This window comes from Chionomys nivalis, chromosome 22 (assembly GCF_950005125.1).
Source record: "Chionomys nivalis chromosome 22, mChiNiv1.1, whole genome shotgun sequence".
Taxonomy (NCBI): domain Eukaryota; kingdom Metazoa; phylum Chordata; class Mammalia; order Rodentia; family Cricetidae; genus Chionomys; species Chionomys nivalis.
In genome coordinates, this window is record NC_080107.1 from 13760744 (window position 1) to 13776628 (window position 15885).

Consider the following 15885-nt stretch of genomic DNA (forward strand, 5'->3'; position numbering starts at 1 on the left):
TATAAGCAGGGAGAAATTGTACCCAATGAATTCCAAAAAAAGATTTAGGGAGATCAACTAAGCAAAGAGACATGAAATCATGTGGAATTAAAGTGTCATTTTGAGCCAGGCATTGTGATAGGCGCTGTCATGAGACTGAGCACAACTCATTCCATGCCAAATTGAAATTACAGTTTCATAAAACATGGGAAATTGTAGGAACTTGAGGGTCTAAGCATGAATGGAGTACAGGAAAACAAGAGGGAATCAATGAAAAGGGTTATTGTTTCCAATGATGGCTGGGTTTGGTCTGAAAAAAAAAAATCAATCCAGTGAGCGTCCAACTGCAAAGGGTAAAATACACACATTTTTGAGTCAAGGGAAACCAAGCAGATGTAACTTACTAAACTTTAAATGAAAAAGGAGCTATTAAACAAATATTTGTCTTGGATGATGGTCTGTCTATCATAATGAACTTTTGTATCTGGGCCACTGGTAATTGCTGGTTTGATGGGAATAGTACAGCAAGTATTCGATATATATTCTTCAGGTGTCGGAATACTGATTGCAGAGCCAAATCTTCCAAAGCATGTGATTATTAGGTCATAAGCATGTACTCGGAAGAGGTACAAATATGGAAGCCTTTCTAACTGTAGCAATCTTGGGGAGGGGGCTCCTAAATTTGTAGATGCTATTTGATGAATGAGGAATCAAATTATATGTGAATATATCAGAAAGCAGAGAGTACATGATCAGTCCTGAGCCATTCCATAAATGACTGGATAAAACTAGTGAAGCAATAAAACACTTGGTACAGCTCTCCTACTCTTATGCTTAGGCATAACCATGAAACCATTACAGAGCAAAGTTGTTACTGAGAGTAGAAAATGAAAGCCAATCATTCCGGTTTCCAGGATGCTCATATTATGAACTCACAAGTCCAGGGTGTTATGTTCATAAAATCACAAGATGGTGCACTGGTAGAGCACATGATCATACAGTTGAAGGAACCCATGAGAACATTAACAAGATCATTTAGAGTTATCTTTGCTGTCATCCCTAAAGTGATTACTCTGTAATATCAATGTATTGCTAATTTAAATAGTACAGGAACCTGCATTCTGAAGAGCTGACATAACTTCCTTTGAGTTGACACAATCAAGTTCAGAATCAGACACGACAAGCTTGAAAGAGGGGATGGAAAGAATTTACAATATTTATCTTGATTACACTAGGAAGGAGGAACATAGGGTTTTGCCTTCTGTTGGTTGTGTGAGATATTTGTTGACCTGTGGTGGAGAACAGGAGTCGGGTTAGGACTGGGGCTGAAGCACAGGAAACCTGGGCAGACAAGGAGGGCAACTCCTTTTAGAGGGTCTCCTTTTATTGGAATTATCTACACAGTGGTTAAATTACTGACAGTTAAATTAGATTTTTCTCATCTTTCCATCCCACAGATTGGGAAAAATGAAAGTCCTGCCATTGGCTGTTGGAATGGGACCGCACGCTTTGCTCTGAAGAGACAGTCAAGAGGAACATGCCACTTTAAGATCCTCCCTCTAAAACAGACTGCAGGTAGGCAGGGCCACTGGCTGAGCACAGTGGCTATAAACGTTTCATTCTGGGGAGTGAGTCATCCTCAGGGAACAACAAAACAAGGGGCTGTACACAGTAAAAAACAACCCAGACAATGATGTCATCAGGAAGGCACCAAGTGGAGAGAGCTCTTCTCCTGACCTGTGTGGGGTGGGGGCTGGAATGTGGCCCAGATAGCCCCTGAATAGAAATCATCACCATTTCCTTGGATAGTAGCTCAGTTTTGAGAGGGGGGGATAGGGTAACATAAATGCATCCACAGTTCTTGGCTCATTAGGCTAAAGAGGCCTCCCATAGAGACAGATGAGTGAGTTTGGATAAAACAGAATGACTCTGAGAGGCAGAAATGGAGTCAAGCCAGTAAGTATAAGGGCAAGAAATGAGGACAGTGACAAGGAATATTTTATTTCACTGACATGACATGATAGACAATCATAGTAAAAGCAAGAGCCCATTAGGAAATGGTGTGGCTGGTGTAACATAACCAACTCCCACGATAGGACAATCCAATTAAAAGTGAATAAAAGATGTGGAATGAAATCAAAGCCAAAGTAGGACAACACTTTATTCCTTTCAGAGTGACTATACTACTACTAATAATAATCATAATAATAATAATAATAAAAAGATAACTCATCTTCATAAAGGTGGTGGAGAGGGTAGAAGCTTCATATATTGCTACAGTCAAAGCAAAGTGGTGCTGCATATCCAATAAGAAACCACCAAACAGAACACTGGAAGCCAAACTAAAGAGAAAGACAAGTATAGTCAGGAGACTCTAAGAAAATGAATGAAGTTACAACTTCATGAAAAACAAACCACAACTGAGAAGACAATCCAGTAAAGAACATCAAGATGACTAATCTACACACACCTTTCAATAGGAACCCTGAATAGGGATAACATCAATATTCCAATCAAAAGTCAAGGCTAAATGGATTAAGAAAATCTGTCTACCTATTGTCTACAAGAAGTTCATCGTATAGTAGTGCCATGGTGGCACAAACTGGTTTCAGGAGTAGTCAATCACATTTTTAAAACAGGATTTAAGGCCCACACTCCATGAGATGGAACACTGCTAAAGTAGCCAAGAACCTGGGACTTGAGAAGCTGTGTACTGTAGGGAAAACCTACTCCTATTATTCTGCTAAAGAAACAGCAATAAAGTGACTCCTAATGATGTATTTATATCCAAAGGTCAGTGCACTGCTCAACCCTCATCAGAGAAGCTTCTTGCAACACAGAGACCCACAAAAAGGGGTCTTTACATGACTTTGTAAGAGACTTTGGAACACTCACCCTAAATAGGATGTCTTTATCAAACCCCTCCCCTCAAGGCTTAAGGACCTATGTGGAAAAGGAGGTGAAAATGTTCTAAGACTCAGGTGGTGGGTGACTTCAAGGAAAGAGCATCCTCCAGACCCCATAGGATACACATATGAATTCAGAAAGACCATGGCAGCACCTACAGGACCTGTACAGGTTCAAATAAGACAAGATACCAACACCGAGAAAGGGAGATGGACACCAAGTCCATCCCTAAACAAAAATCTATTTACAATTGATAGCTGCTGGGAAAGGGAAAATCAGTTCTCACCAATGGAGTGCCACTAAGTCTATCAGCCATACACTAGGGCTGCTCAATGTAAAAATAACTCAGTGATATTTTTCTACAATTTGATGTTGTTTTCCTTTGGTAATTTGTCTTTCTTTTTTGTTTGTTTTGACTTTCTTTTTTTCAGAGAGAGGTAACAAGAACACATTGAGATGAGTGTGTGAGGGGGGAAGTGGGGAGGATATGGGAGGATTTAGAGGAGGAGAAGGAATATAAAAATTATTGTATGAAAAATTTTAAAAATAGAATAAATTAAAGTAGAAACTCAACTTTAAAGGTAGGCACCACCTTAAAATGAAAAGATAAAAAGGGTTCTAGACAAGTGGGATCAAGAAGCAAGCAGGCGTCGTATCCTAGTATCATAGTAGAATCTGAAGTACACTAATTAGAAGGGACAAAGAGGAGTACTTCATTCTAATCAAGGACTCAATTAATGATCGCTTTACCAGGGATATGTCACAATACTAAACACATATGCACCCAACTGTGCTGCACACAATTTCATAAATAGCACACTAATGAGATTAAGGACAGAGGTTAACACAAACCAAATAATAGTGGATGATTTTAGCACTCCAATAGATAGGTCAGGTGCACAAAAAACAGCAGAGGAACCGCAGAATTCAATGATGTTTTACAGTGAATCTAGCAGGTATCTACAGACACCAAATAACATACATTGTACTCAGTAGCACATGGAAGCTTCCTTAAAACAAACCACATGTTGGAGCATAGAAGAACCTTATAAAAACAGAAACATTGAAATAATCTTATGTATTCTATCTGACCATTGGGTAGTACAACTTGAAATTGACAGCAAACAAATCTCTAGTAAATATAAACTCACAGACATGGAAGATCTCATTACTGAATGACAAATGGGTCAAAGAAGAAATCAAAAATATTCCTGTAGCAAAATGTAAAAGGAAAACACAACAGAATAAACCCTGAGACACAGCACTAAGAGGGACACGCATAACCCTCAGTGTCTATAATACAACACCAGAAAGTACTAGGAGGGACACGCATAACCCTCAGTGTCTATAATACAACACCAGGAAGTACTAAGAGGGACATGCATAGCTGTAGTGTTTATAGTACAACACTAGAAAGAGCACAGACAAAAGATGTAATGATGCAACTTAAGAATTCATGGAAAAAAGGAACATCAAAAACCAAACTCAGTAGATGGCAAGAAAGAATAAAAATCAAGGCAGAAATGAATGGGACGGAAATTAAGAAAACAATACAAAGAGTCAATGATTCTAAGAGCTGGCTCCCTGAGGAAATAAACAAGATGGACAGATCCTCAGCCCCACTAAAGGGAAGAGGAACAGAGGTCAGAGACAGAGACGAAAACATGACAACAGATACCAAGGAAGCAAGGAACACCACGAGAACACTTTAAATACGTGCACTCCATTAATAAGGACTATATAAGAATGTATGAACTCTACCACTAAGCTATATTCCTACTCCTCTTCCCTGCCTCTTCTCTTCTGAGAGCAAGTGTTGGTGTTGTTTAGGTTGGCTCTAAACATGGGTAGTCCTTGCTTAGTTGCTCTAGAGGCTGGGATTAGAGGAGGGCACCACCATTCCCCCTTTCCTGTCCTCTACAGTCTAGCCTCTACCTTCACGAAAGGTGCCTAAAACAATAGAGTCCTCCCGATTCACTCAGGGCTTTGAACGCAGTCTTTTGTATACTGTAGAAAAGTACGAGGAAGGATAGGCACTGTATGGTTTATAGCATGGTATCTGCAAAGAGCAGGGCGAACTCTGGGAGGAACAAATGCAGACTGTGTAACTGAGTATGCAGATTCACCACATTGAAAAGTAAAATGCATAAAGCGATTTGCCCTCAGGACAGGGAGTCATAAAACAGCTCCCACATATATCGGATCACCACTGGGCAAGGCAGAAGCCACTCTTAAAGCTCATGCTAGGGCGTGAGGTAGGTGAGTACCAAATAATATGTGCTGTTATCTCTCGTGATGAGGTTGGAAGATCACATCAGGAAGAAATGAAGGAAAACAACACCTAGGAATAGCTGAAGGGATTATAGACGCTTTCTGTAGAAGATGGACTAAAAACCTACACGCCTGGAGAGCTTTCTACTCGAGACAGAATGCACAGCACACTTCCTCTGTCTTCCACCAGGCACTTCTCTGAGCAAAGGAAGGAGTCACAGATATCAGAGACCCTGATGAAACCGCTGGTCCTCTGCCCCGGAAGCATGTGCTAGCAATGCTCACACAACGTATTCCACATACAGCTTAGAAGCCCGTGCCTTAGAAGTTATAAAGACCCAGAAGTCATCTTACAGAATAAAGCAGGTCTTTTTCCCTGGATGCCAAAAGCAATATCCCTGTCCTGGAAGATGGACTGTAGTTATGGCAAGCAGAGGGACTATGGAGTCTGCAGTGGATAACCTGCAAAGTCTTTCCCCAAACCTTGCGTTAATTCCGAAGGAGTTTCAAAATAATTTCACAATATCAAGTATTTAAAACACAAGTTGTTACTGCTCTTTTTGTGAAAGGGCGCTGATCAGGAGCAACATAAGATCATCAAGGGGCCAACCTGACTGACTGGATGCATCCGCAAAGATTTCTCTCCGCTAACTGTGCAACCGTCATGGTAGTGAATTTAAGATTATTTCTTTTATTATAAGAAATAGAAAACTGTTTTCATAAATTGCTTTTCCAAATCTTGGCTACAGCCTGGGTGCCAGGTGCAACCTTCCCTGCAACCCCTCACCACCAGTACTTTGCAAGGCATTTATACCAGGTTATAGAGACTTTTCGAAGCAGCTGGCAGGTCACTGTAGCAGGTGTACCTCTGAGTACCCTCACTGACTGTGAGATGGGATTTCTTGGCTCTGTGGACCCATGTCCTAGGTAACTCACCAGTGCTTAAACCCAAGAGCATTTACATGTTTACTGGAGGAAAGAAAGGCAGGTGTACCTCTATCTTAACTCCCCTTTATACGAGTGCTGCCTGTTTCTTCAAGAGTCAGGTTCTTACTCAGCTGAAAACGCTTTCCATCATTCTGAGACACCACTCCTCAAACGTTGTTTGGATTTCTTCTTTAAATGCTTATGACTAGTGATGGTAATAATTTTGAAAGATTCCCCCAACCCTTAAATAATTACAGACACATCATATTTAAGATTACGCTGTTTGAAAATGACTAGCCTAAGTGTCAAGGAGAAGACGTGTGTGTCTGCCTTGTGATGGAAAAGGGGCAGCTGTGTCAACAATTCATTAATTACAATCCTAATTGTAATCCTGAAGGCCCCGGCTTTATAGTTGCTAGTCTCCTGGAGGACACGATTGCAACTTCAAGTATTACATCTTCATTTTCCTACTTTATTCACTTGGCATTGCTCAAATTTCCCATTTAAACTGATCTTTCAAAATGGAAGGGACAAACGAGAATCTACCATTGATGGTCAATGTAAGCTGACAACATGATCTGGAACTCATCAATTAGGCTGGCTTGGGAGCCCCAGGGATACCTCTGCCTTCACCTCCCCAGTACTAGAATTATAAGCATGTGTTACCGTGGCTGCTGGGGGCTGAGCCCTGGTCCTCACGCTTGCAAAACAAACACTGCCTCAACAGAACGACTTCCCCTCTTCAGTGCTCCTCTATGGGCTGTACACATCTTACAAAGGACTTCAGCGTATAATTCAGGAGAAGGGTGTTTGCAAAGTTTCCTTGGAGGGGTTGCCTTTACCAGAAAGAGTGCCATACTCACCAGAGAGGAAATATGCCCAGCCGTGTGGTGATAAAAACCATGGCAAACATGACAAACAGAAGATCACACATTTTCTGAAATTTGGCATAATTTGCCATTTTGGCAGCCTGTAAGAGGAAGGAATGCAACCTATTTAATTAAACTGATAAAAGAAAAGTTTCCTGCAGTATGTATGAGGCCACAGTGAGGTGTATCAATGAGGTACATCTTACCACATGCATAAAAATGTCTGCTACTTAAAAGTAGCACATGCTGCACCAGCATTTAAAAATTACTCAAAAGTTGAGTGAAATGTGGCATTAGCCAAACTATAACTTTCACAGATTTAATAAAATATTTAGTAACCTTAAAAATTCAATTGCATGGCCAACTTCAGGAAAAGAGAGACAAATAAGAAACTTCTGCACTATGTGATGTTAGCAAGCCAGAGATAGCAACACAGAAACCACGTAACAGGTCAAGGTAGAAAGTTTTCAGAGATTGCACAGAGCCTACAGAGCTTCTCCATATCTGTCTTCCTGCCTGCTTTGAGGGTTGTGCTTGCTTTAACCATCCCAGAAGTGCTGTGGGGAGACAGGGTCCCAGCTGATTCCAACAAACTTAGAGATGAGGAGAGCGTCACGACTATCGGGTCAGTGAATCTATTTCAGTAGAGTCTCTGACCATATTACAGGCTCATTTTCTAGATAAAATTTACTAATGTTCCAATGTCTGCAGGGAATACTCTCACGGCTGATGACAACAGTTTCAGTGATTATATATAAATGATATACCTTAGTCCAGGGAGGCAACCATACACCACTTTTAAAAGAGTCTCACAGTAAGGTAAGGTGGGCCTGGAAGTGGCCTTTTTTCTCCCTCACTCCTTGCAGGTGTGCAGAGTCTACTGCACTAAGCACTGTTACAAACAGTGGGTCTCTTCTGCACACACAATATTCTTCTCTATGACTTGGAAAATTAATTACTGGAAAGAGTGCTGATAGCATCCTTGGAGGCAGCAATTTAACGGTGCTAAGCAGCGCACGAAGCTATGAGAGAAATGTGTCTTAGGAGGAAATATCCCTCACCCGAGTGGAAGTTAAAATTAGGAGCTTTTAATTTCATGAATACTTGAAGTATAACACCATGAATTACATTAAAATAAAAGTACTTTCGGCCTTCTTCTGGCTAGGTATTACCAACAAGTCATTTTCCTTTCACACTGACCCGCTTAGCAGTGACAAAGAAGCAACGGCATCAACTTGGCAGAGATGTGGACGCTGTAAACCCTCCTTTTCAATCTCATTAACTGACATTTCCAAGTATTATCTATGATGTCAAAAAACAATCCAGGTTATGAAAGCCTTTTGCTTTTATGCCCCATACTTGGATTCTTGGATTAACTATCTTTTTTTTTTTTTTGGATGAAAGTGGGGGATGACAGCTCAGCCCATATCTCCTCTCTTACAGCTCTGACCAAGCTGCACGCTGGAGATTTCCACAGGAATTAACATGGACTGAGTTCAACATGTAGCCTGAGGCGTAAACGTCCACTTCTAAGCACATACAGGACAAATTATAATAGAACTTCAGAAGGCTTCCTTCCTATTACATCCATTTCTCCTTTAAAAAAACATCCTGAATGAAGTTCAGCCTGAGTCACTTAATAATTACGGCCATAAACTATCTTCTGACTTATGCAGTTCAGAAGGCCTATCTTTGTTTCAAACCTTCAGGGGACCAGGATTTTTGATGATGTTTTATTCTCAATTCAAACTCTAATTCACTGCCTCTATAAAAGATTAAATGTGTACATTTATGCCTCCTATTGCAGCAACAGAACCATGGCCTGGCAGGAAAAAAACCCCAAATCATTCCAAGAGTCACCTCTACATGAGCTCTGTACTCTTTTTAAAAGTTAATTTTGATCAGCTATATAATTTCTTAGCATAAAATGAAAAGGCTTATTTTTATGCACATAACATTATTGAGCATAATTCTGAAAGTGATAAATTCTTTACAAATCTTTGGTATAAAATTTATGATTAATATACTCTTTGCATTATTAAAACCACTAGGATAGTATGTATACTGGTAACAAAAATCAAACTGCTTAATTTTATTATAACTATTTAACAGGGTTATATGCAGTTTCCAAATAAATTAGTGTGACTCTTAGGAGAAAAATCTACTAAAAACAATGACTTTTCTGCTATAGAATCAACCATCCAAAGGTGCACTGGTCAAGGCGTCCAGCTTCCTACTAGCTGAGGATACTAACAACCTTACTCTGGACATACAGTTTCATGCCAGCTTAGCCCACTAAGCAACACCCAACACTTTCAAAGCATCATCCACCACACTACAGGACTGCTGGCCTGGGGACTTCGTGAGTTCTGGATTTTGTCTTTTTCAAGACAAAAGGAAAACTTGTTACCTCTAGCAGAGCATCGGCTGAGTCGTGAAGACAGAGAACCAGGGTCCCGACTCGAGCCATGTTGTTGACGTATGAAAAGGTTATCAAGAAAATAGTTGCAAGGTGGTGCAGGAACATAATGCCGAAGTCCTCGAGGAAGGAAAAACAAAAGAAAGTCGGTGTTCAGCAACATCATGGTATTTCCACTCACCCATTTAATCTCTAAGCCAACATAGGCAGAAAAATCTCCACAGCTGTAACGTGGGGTATTTAAGTGCAAGATGCAACTCCTACCCTTTTGAGGTTTCCCATCTATTGGGAGAGATACACAAGTGACCAGTTCATGGAGAATGGAATTCAACACCGCAATGAGAGTCAGAACACAATGGGAGAAACCGTCACAGGGTTTCAAGCAAAGAAAAGCACTACTTAGACTTGGTTTCCATTCTGACATGTTTAAGTGCCCTGCAAAGGCCCATGCTTGCCCAACGTGCTGCCAGGAGATCCTGTCTTTCTTGTTTTCTGGCTGCCACCAGGTGAGTGGCTTATACCACTATACATGGCTTCTTCAATATACTGCATTGCTACAGACTCCATAACAACATGCCAACCATCCATTGACTAGAACCTCTGAAAATATGACCTAAACTAACCCCTTTTTTCTTACAAATTGATTTGCTTCAGTAACAGAAAACAAACAAACTTGAAGATCTATGGGATAACAGCATGTATCTATTTTTCTGATATTTAGTGGTTGCAGTTTTGGAAGACACACAGACATATACACAGACAGACAGACATTGGGAAATGAATCCAGAGCTTTGTATATGCTAGGAAAACAGTCTAGACACATTCCATATTTCATCTCTCAGTCCACTTCTTATTTTAAGATCGTTCTTACTAAGTTGCCCAGGCTGGCTTTGACCTTTCAATCGTCCTGTCTTAGCTACTTGAGTAGTTGGGATTACATGCCCGTGCCACCAAGCTCAGATACACACAATAACATTATTTGTATGCACGTGGTATATCTGAAGAAGTATTCAGTTAAAGTAAGGAGACAGGGAGACCTATCTCCTAGGATGGACAGTCTCTGTTAGTTACATGAAGCCCAATAAACAACATATTCATGCTCACAATAATGCAATGTTCTAAATGCTTACATCTTCTTTGGTCCCAAATTCATGTTAAAATCCTAATGACCAAGATGAACGTGTTAGGGGGTGGGAATGGATAAGGTCATGACAAGTATTAGTGTCTCTACACGAGAGGCCCAGACAGAAACATTGCCCACCTATTATATGAGGACATAGCTAGAGGCTATGAACCAGGAAAGGAGATATCACAGGATGTTAAGTCTGTTATTGCTTTGAGTTAAGATTTACAAGCCACCAGAACTGGAAGGAATAAATTTGCCTTGTTTTATAAGCTGCCAATACTGCATTTTGTTCTAGAAGTCTAGGAAGATTAAGAGGTACTGACTGATTCTGTTATTGAATGAATTTCTTGGACTGTGCTTCTCACTGTTAGTGCGTTTCCCCTAGAGCATGCCCACTGGGTACCAGAACAAGAGCCCTACACGCTGGGTTATCTAGTAGAAATAGAGAGGAACAGAGGCTACAGTGGAAACTATATATATTATCTTTACTGTTCTTTTTTGCTACTGCCATTATTTTTTTAGTTATTTCATTCTTATTTACATGTGTGTTATATAAAGACATGCCCCATGTGTGCAGTGCCTACAGAGCCAGAAGAGGGCATTAGATCCTCTTGGAGTTGAAGTTAGCAGTTGTGAGCCACCTGGTATGGGCGCTGGGAACCAAACTTAGCAGTAAGCTAGTTTTCTTAATCATTGAGCCAGTTCTCCAGCCCCAACTACCACTGTTTTAAAAAATAATTTATTTGGTGACTAGAAAGTAACCATTCTACTGTTTAATCACGGTATGAAACAATTTAGGTAGCCAGCATCTGTGCTAAGAGATTCATGGCAGGCTACAAAGTCAATGATAAAACTCTCCCTGGGGCGTCAAAGGTGACTTTATTCGTGGCACTAGAGTGGCTGCAGAGACCCCAGGAACTCCCCTCCAGTACTTCTCATCCTTGCTGTAAGGTAACAAGGCTGTGTGCATTTTAGCCGTGCCTTCACCCCCTCCTTGCTCCTTCTACAGGGACGATTCTCCAGCCTGCTCTGGGAACGAGTGTGGGCAGCAGGTCTCAGGCTATCTATCGTCCAGTCAAGCTACACTGACGTTTGCTGATGCAGAGGCAAGATGCCGCCCTAGTTCTCTGCTGATTCCAGCTTATCTTCTGCTCACGTGGAAAATGGCAGCCTCAAATCTTCTCTTCCTGAGCCGCCTTGTTCTTTCCCCTCTCTAATCACATTGCATCCAGGGCCACTGTCACTGGTTTCCTACTTACTTGTCCTGGTCCCACAGTCATTTTTTCTACAACTCAGAAAGATACCTATTCCTAAATTCTAGTCTCTTGTTGAACTCAATTAAACAATTGCTTTTTTAGACATTTCTGGCCCCCGTGTTTAAATCAATTTTTATTTTAACATGGAAGTTCAAGAGATTATGACAGGGGACTCAACAACAGGATGTCTCCTGAACACCTCACGAATCTTAGCTTAGAGGACAATTACGAAGCACAAACTGTATGAGAGGCAGCTTGCGATCTCGGTTCCAAGTTACCAACTTTGTAATTTTCGGAAAAGGCATCAGCTTCCTCACTTTGCTGTTAAGATGCTGGATCAGATCTGCTTTAGTTGGCAATTCTACAATTCTAGGCATAGTAGCTCCAGGGAGTGGCCCTTGAAGTCTTGAATCTACTCATTTCAGACCTGTCTAACTATGAAGCGACTAAGAAGGTACCGACTCTGGCATACGTGATGTAGGTAAGAGCACGCACAACCCCATCAAATGCCCCCACCTCCCCTCTACTTTACGGTTCAGTAGCTGCTGATGTCACTACCCTCTGCACTGTAGTCTCCACCTACACCTTTAATAGTTTTACGGTCACTTTGGTGAAGACGCTCCGGTTACTTTGGTTCCCAGGAAAGTGCCTTGCAGAGATAACCACACACAGTGACTGACCACAGAGATCCACACCATGTGCCAGTTCCACCAATGAGGCCAAATAATTAATAACTAAAACACAGGATTTATTTTCAGTGGACTCAATCTCTAAGTGCGTGGCCCCACCCGGCAGTGGCCACCAGTGACAGGAGAATAGTCTTTTGTCTCCGTTAATACTTTGGCTCACAACAGAGCACCTTCATGCCACCTGCTAACCCACAGCCACTCTTCCTCTGTGGATACAGCAAGGCTTTACGTTATTTGTTAATTCCCAGGCAGATGAGCGAGGATGAGCACAGTGAGTTGGATCTGTAATTGCACGTAGGCACCACAAGGCTGCTTCCGAAGCTACTGAAACCCTGACATTCTTTGCAGTATCCAGGACTTCTCAACATTACTAAAGGCCGACGATGCCACAGGCCTCGGGCACACATTACTAACTGCCCTGGTGATGTCTTCCAACAGAAGATGCAGTCTGCTCCCCCATCACTGGGAGAATGGTGTATCACCAGACGCAGCCCTTCAAAACAACAGCTTAAGCAAAAGCGAGCTAACCCATCAACTGGTATGTTAGCTGCTTCTTACATAGGACCAAATTAAAGCACACAGTGTCTGGTTCCCGGTCCAGTGAGTTTCTTTCTGCCTATGCCTGACAGGCAGCTTTGAACATCCAAGTAGCCGGCCACTCACAACCTCCCTACTGCTCAGCCCTGAATGGCTGCTCTCAGCTTACTGAAAGAGAAAAAAAGGTTTTATCCAGTTAATTTTTTAAAAATGAATACATGTAAATTGATCAAGGCACTTATGGAAGATTAGGGCCACTTACTAATTAAATTTCCTAATTCGTATCTGATAAAAATGTCAATAACATTGCAATGCCTGTCAATATAACAAGGCACCTTCAAAAATAAAAGCCTTGCTTCTCAGATAAAATTTTCTTTGCAAAGATGATTTCTGACTATAAATCCCTGTGTTCAAAAAAAAAAAAACCCAAAACAAAAAGAAAAAGGTTGTTTGATTACTGCTGGAGCTCACAGTTGCAGCCACAGCAGAGGACCAATTTCCATTGTATTCATATTTACACGAATAGGAAAAAGCAGGAATAATGGTCTTGTCTTACATGTCTGCTTCAGAAAGCCTTAGACATATATCAAATCCCTCTCAGAAAAGCCACGCAGTCTTGACGCCGTGTGACTCCCATCCTGCCACCCCACACATTTCTTTGAGCAGGCACTGACTTTGATCCAAAGAACTGTTTTTAAACAAATTGCCAATTTGGATTTTAGCAGCACAGGGAGGAGAGTTTCCGTTCTCTCGTGTGTTAAGCTGGAAACGAATGTGTGTCTGTAGACACTAGCTAGGCTCAAAGAATATCAGGCTTTAGGCTGACAAGGTTTTCCAGAACATCTTCTGCAGGAGGAATTCAGAGATGAAGATTGACTGTTGGCCTTCAAGCCAGGGATTGATTCCAAAGAGACCAGCATGGTCCCTTGCCTCAGCTACGACCCAAACTACCTGCTTTGTTATTTTGTTCCTTGACATTATTATGCTGTCCTCTTCTCTGTGTTCCCTGACGTCTCCTAGGGCCTCAGCCATTTTCAGTGGTTCCTCAAGTGCTAGTTATCAGAGATAAGAATAAAGGGGTTGGGTGTGGTTTTGACCCAAATCCCATTAGAAAGGCTCCAAAATCAAAGCATTCAAGAACAAGTCACCTATATTATGCCCAAATTTAGTAAGATAGGGCAAGCACCCCTCCTTTATACTTCCGAATAGTAAGTACTTAGGCAACAAAACAGTGTCATTGTATGCTTCTGTCAGAGCCACCTGGGCACACAGAATCCAGCCGCTCGGGCTCAGTCTCCAACTGATAAAAGAAGAGGCAGCATCTCTACTTCTCCAAGGGAATTGCATTCACAATGAAGTAGTACCACGACAAAGCCGAAGAGATAACCAAGACGTACAAGCCAGATTCTCAATGACACAGCTCCCTCCATGTCTGTGATGCTGGAGCCTTTGAAATAATATTCTACCTTGTAAAAGGACCACAAACTCATCTGAATGTTCCCATCCTTATTAAGACAAAACTACATCATAAAAAACATACGTCACATGTACTCTCTCTGTGTAAGAAATTTTTCCTTAAATTTTTATTTGGGACTAAGTGAATGAGAAAAGAAAAACCATTATTGAGCTATCTCATAAAAGGAGTAAGGCCTCTGAGATTTTACCTGAGAGTTCCCATAGATGCTCACAGTCAGTGGAGACTAAATACTTCTAAAGGGGTGAGGAAGATACTTAGTTTTCTTGAATTAAATAAAGTTAACACATACAATTAACAACGTGTAATTTTGCTCAGAGAGTAGAAATCAGGTACTAAATCAGTGACCCATTCAACAGATTCAAAGGCTCCAGGAGGCAGGACAACAGCGGAGTGTGCCACTGATATCCTTTTAGGATCTCGTCGCCGTCTCTGCTTCTCTCTTCTTCCCCTTCCCTTTCAAGGCTCACACTGTACTTCAGTTCAGAGCAGAGTCAGGGAAACCGCCAGAACCATACTCATAAACACCCCCTGGAACACTCATATTCCACGTGTCTGTCGTCAGTAGCTTTTTTTCTCCAGTACCACAGTTGAACAATGGCAATAGAGACCACCCACATTTACAATACTACCCCATCCTTACAAAAAAAATTGATGACATATTAAAGGACACGATATGAGAAACTCAGTTACATTATCCATTGTGGCAACTGCATGGTTTTTGCCTCCCTTTCTTCTGGCAAACAATGTGTAAGATAGCAATTCTCATAGCTATTCTGAAGCAATCCAAACTCGTTTCATTATACTCTGGAAATTCACATAAAACTATAAGGAGTTCTGGGAGGCCCCCTCATCAAGAGTCTCATGATAAATTATAACTACAAGACACTGCGGAAGGTCAGCGTGGCTCCACCAGCTTCCAAAAGCAGGAGCTGAGTGTCTAGGTACAGCTCTGTGCTGCTAGGAGCACCATGATTTTATGGCATCTGGAAACAGATACAGATGAAACAGGGAACTGCCGTGTAAGCGCCGTTCACTCCATCCTTCTCCTAGGCAACATTATGGTGCCTCTTTCAAGATGGAGAACTCATAACCTTGTCCACTGTGAATTAGTTAATATTTAATCTTGAATTGATTTTATTGTGATAGAGAGAAGCACAATAAAATGTTACTTGTGCAGCAGACACAGTATGATGGTGCCACTGGTCACTTCTGGTGGAGCTAGCCAGAGCACAGCGCTGGATGTGCAGGGCCCTGCGCTTGTCTTCACGGCCTCCCACCTCCCTTCATCCAAACAAGCTTCTGAACTTGCTCTGACTGCAAGTGACGTCAGTGCATTTGATTGCATACACATGCCGTTTCTCTCACAAGGGGTCAATATGCAAGCATCTGGAGTCAAACGTCTATATAATGGACCCTCTGGGTTCTGTT

At 41.5% G+C, this 15885-nt stretch overlaps 1 protein-coding gene across 2 annotated transcripts in view; it reads right to left on the reverse strand.

Moving 5' to 3' along the window:
- Cers6 (ceramide synthase 6) overlaps window positions 1-15885 on the reverse strand; it is a 228347-nt gene that overhangs the window by 32379 nt on the left and 180083 nt on the right. For both annotated transcript variants that reach the window (XM_057755085.1, XM_057755084.1), the window contains exons 7-8: window positions 9364-9492; window positions 6948-7054 (exon numbers count right to left, since the gene is read on the reverse strand). In XM_057755085.1, coding sequence (XP_057611068.1) covers window positions 6948-7054; window positions 9364-9492 — 236 coding nt within the window. The remainder of the gene's footprint in view (window positions 1-6947; window positions 7055-9363; window positions 9493-15885) is intronic.